The 3,533-nt window shown below is 32.7% G+C and overlaps 1 protein-coding gene across 2 annotated transcripts in view; it reads right to left on the bottom strand.

The window, feature by feature from the left end:
* Positions 1 to 2,008: 2,008 nt before the first annotated feature.
* Positions 2,009 to 3,533, bottom strand: part of LOC108974362 — a 12,029-nt gene continuing 10,504 nt past the window's right edge. For both annotated transcript variants that reach the window (XM_018942127.1, XM_018942126.1), the window contains exon 4: positions 2,009 to 2,713. In XM_018942127.1, coding sequence (XP_018797672.1) covers positions 2,090 to 2,713 — 624 coding nt within the window. In that variant the 3' untranslated portion in view covers positions 2,009 to 2,089. The remainder of the gene's footprint in view (positions 2,714 to 3,533) is intronic.

The following is a 3,533-nucleotide window of genomic DNA, read 5'->3' as shown; positions in this document are numbered from 1 at the left end:
GTTCACTTCATGAGTCATTTTATTTTAATTTAAAATACATATTACATATTATTTTTTCAATACTTTTCAATGCATGTATATCTGTATATGTAAGTAGGTAAGTAAGTATGTATTTATACGTGTATATATAATAAATAATTACAATTCACTTTATTTTGCATTGTGGAGAACTGGAATATTTACAAGAGCTGGATCTGAAGTCACGCCAATTGAATTGACCTTACTTTTATTTTTCTAAAATGTATCGACATTAAGATAAATACATTTATATTTAACATAAAATTAAAAAATGTTGCGATACTATTAGCAATAAATATTTGTTGTTATTCTTTAGTTTGAAAATATTTGTATGTATGCACACAACTCTGTAGGTAGCATATATTTCTAACAGTAAATAATTCTTCCTTTTAGATATTACTTCGTATATACAATTGTCGGGATATTTAATGTAGCTACTTTTCAGAAACCAATCATATAACGCCATGGTATTTGTACTTTGACATTTTAGATGTAATGAAGTCAACCAGAATTTTTTTTTCATAATATGAATTAATTTTTTTATTGAATGAAATCTGTTTGCTTATGTTCAATAAAATAAAGCATACAATCTTACTTTGTAAAATATATTTTTAAACTATACCTTAAAGTTACGAGCTGCCTTGATTTAAATTCAATGTGTGTTTCGTTTTTTTTTGTTTTTGTATAGGATTTATTTAATTACTTATAATAATCCTGTATTATTGATTAGTTTTCTTTAAAGCAGGTTTTGCCAAAGAAAGATAGCATGTACATAAGCATTAAATGTGTTATTCAAAAGTCGTTTCCGCCCGCGGAAGTTGTCGATTTGAAAACTTTGAATGCCAGTGAAATCAATTGTGTCTTAGATTCGTCATAATATTTTTCCAACGATAACATACAAAACTTGGTTTAGTGAACAACAACATTAACGTATGCTTTTAAGATAGTATAATAGTTCTGAGGAAGCTCTTAGAGATGATTACAACTTTGGGATTCAGATATACATGGCTAAACTCAACCTTTACTCTTCCATGATTATGAATTTTATTTTAGAATGGTGAAGCGATGCGATTTAAAATGTTGGTGTAAATAAATCCTCTCCCATTTTAATTATATTGTGTGTTGCGATTATGATTCCTGACATTCTTTGAACTTTCTTATGACGAAATTTCGCGTTACATGTTTAAACGCGCGTTCAAACTTCATCCTTGGTCATTTACATAATCGACTGAATAAAAATTTTGAATTTGGGGTAAAGTGGCACATCAAGGAACTCGAAACCGTGAATAATTTAAGAATCTTAATACAACTACAGTTTGAGCATACTTAGAAACATATATTTACATAACCCAATAAATGAATATTAAAAAAAAACACTTTTGTTGTTTAGTATATTTGTTTAAAAACAGGTATATATAATAATATATAATATTTTGTGAATGACAAAGGTAGCGCCATACATTCTCACTTCCTTAACTGTGTATAATTGCACTAAGTGAACTTTATTCAGGCATWATCATTGACTTTTTTCCACACGAGTGCCACTAAATTTTCCTCAAAACAGCAACATATTTTTATTACATTGTTTTATAATAAATAAATGACCGTGGTGCGCTTAAAATTTTATATACCAACAGGCGAATGGGGAGTTTATCCCTCAAAAGTAATATACGCGAGCTATTAAGTACATATTACATATAACATTTACATTTAATGCATTTCTAAAAACATTATATTTAACACTAAACACGATTTCATCATATTTAGTTCAATTACAATGTGACAACAACATTAAGTCACATAGGAATTACAACAGTTTCTCTAAAATATTTATTTGAATATAAATATACATATCATATATGCTATTAACTTAAGCATCTAAACTTTTGAATATCTCCTAAGTAAAAGTAAGCAGAGCAAAGCTAATTGAATGAAAAGCTCTGCCTTTTCAAACATTTAAGAGTATATTTGATTAATTGGTGTTAAAAGAAATGTTCTTGGGCTGAATAACTTCAAATTATGTTCGCGATGTTCATGAGTGTGTGGTTGTACTTGAGAGTGGGACTACAGCTTACTTTTTCATATTGTGGTGCTTTTTGGGCACCCCATAAAAGTATCGCAAGTGGTAATCTGCGTTGTCAACATTTCTCTCCTTATCAGCGCCATTTGCTAGCACATTGTCTCCAATTTTGTTCAGCGTCCCTACGCTAGAGAATGAGTCGACATTGGTACTGCTGCTATCGCCACCTGTGCCCTTGTCTTGAATTCGTCGTTCTGAAGTCAATACATTTCCCTTGGTGTTGTAAATATTTGCGTCACCAACATCGGCACCATTTTCAAGTGCATCGATGTACCAAGAAGTCGTTTGTCCATCCAGGTTGCCTTTGCTTTCAGTTGCGCCCAGAACGGTATTGTATATGTGAGCGGGTTCATGTAAGTAGTCATATATGGACACATCTGGTGTGTACTCCAATTGATTAGTGTAATGTGGCTGCCACAGAGGTTGCAGTTGGAGTTGCGATTGTTGGTCATATTGGGGAGCGCCGTACGTGTACATTTGCTGAGGATAAGGGATGTGCTTGAGGGAATATTCAAATTGTTGTTGTTCTTGCAATGGGAGTTTATAGCTGGAATCACCATCATTGTTGAGCATACGCTTCCCAACGTTCTTCAATATGGCACGATTCAATTCCACCTGTTGCAGTCATGGATGAAATTCACAAAAACGGTAAATAAATAACAAATTAAAAGAGTGAATTGTGCGCTCTGGGGAAATTTAAGTCCATTTTTAAATTTGATGTAATGGTTGGAGAAACTGGCGATATTGTTTATCCAATATGTGTATATGGGTATTTTTTCAGTTTACAGAGCATTCTTATCTGTAACGATAATCTATCCTACCGACTGAAAGGAATGCCATAAGCCCTGTTGTGAATTAAACCAGTTATAAAATACTTGACGACTAGTATGGACCCCGGACATCTAGTGTTGTTGCTTCCAAGATTAACAAATTAAAGAAAATCAATTTGTAAGAAAACAGTAGAAACTGCACTAATAAATCTTCTATGTTTTCTTGTCTAGTTCGACTGCYATTTGTACTGGAGTAGTATATTTCCAGCAATGCAGATTACTGAACCATATATGCATGTATGTAAATATGCCGATGGAATGACTAATTGACTGCTTGGGTCCTTATCTTATCTTCCACATTCAGCACGGCTCTATTCACCTTCTCGCTTATGTCCGCACTCACATAAGTACAAGCATCACACATAGTATATACGAATTGTGTGYGATTGGGTTGCTTTATTTTGTTTTCATGTAGTTGCAACAAAAAATGCGGGTGTCTACCTAACTATGCTCTCCTCAAAACAGATGTAGAATGACATTGACGATGAGTTGACAAATCAATTTATCATGCGACTGGTGTCGTGAAGTGTGTCTGCTGATGCGTAGAGGCATCTCCGGAGACGAGTATAAAATTAGATATGTACTATATATTGAAAACATGACAT

Source organism: Bactrocera latifrons, unplaced genomic scaffold (genome assembly GCF_001853355.1).
Source record: "Bactrocera latifrons isolate USDA-ARS-PBARC rearing strain unplaced genomic scaffold, ASM185335v1 scaffold_55, whole genome shotgun sequence".
NCBI classification, from domain to species: Eukaryota; Metazoa; Arthropoda; class Insecta; order Diptera; family Tephritidae; genus Bactrocera; species Bactrocera latifrons.
The sequence above is the reverse complement of the archived record's forward strand: the minus strand, read 5'-3'. Positions and strand labels throughout refer to the sequence as shown.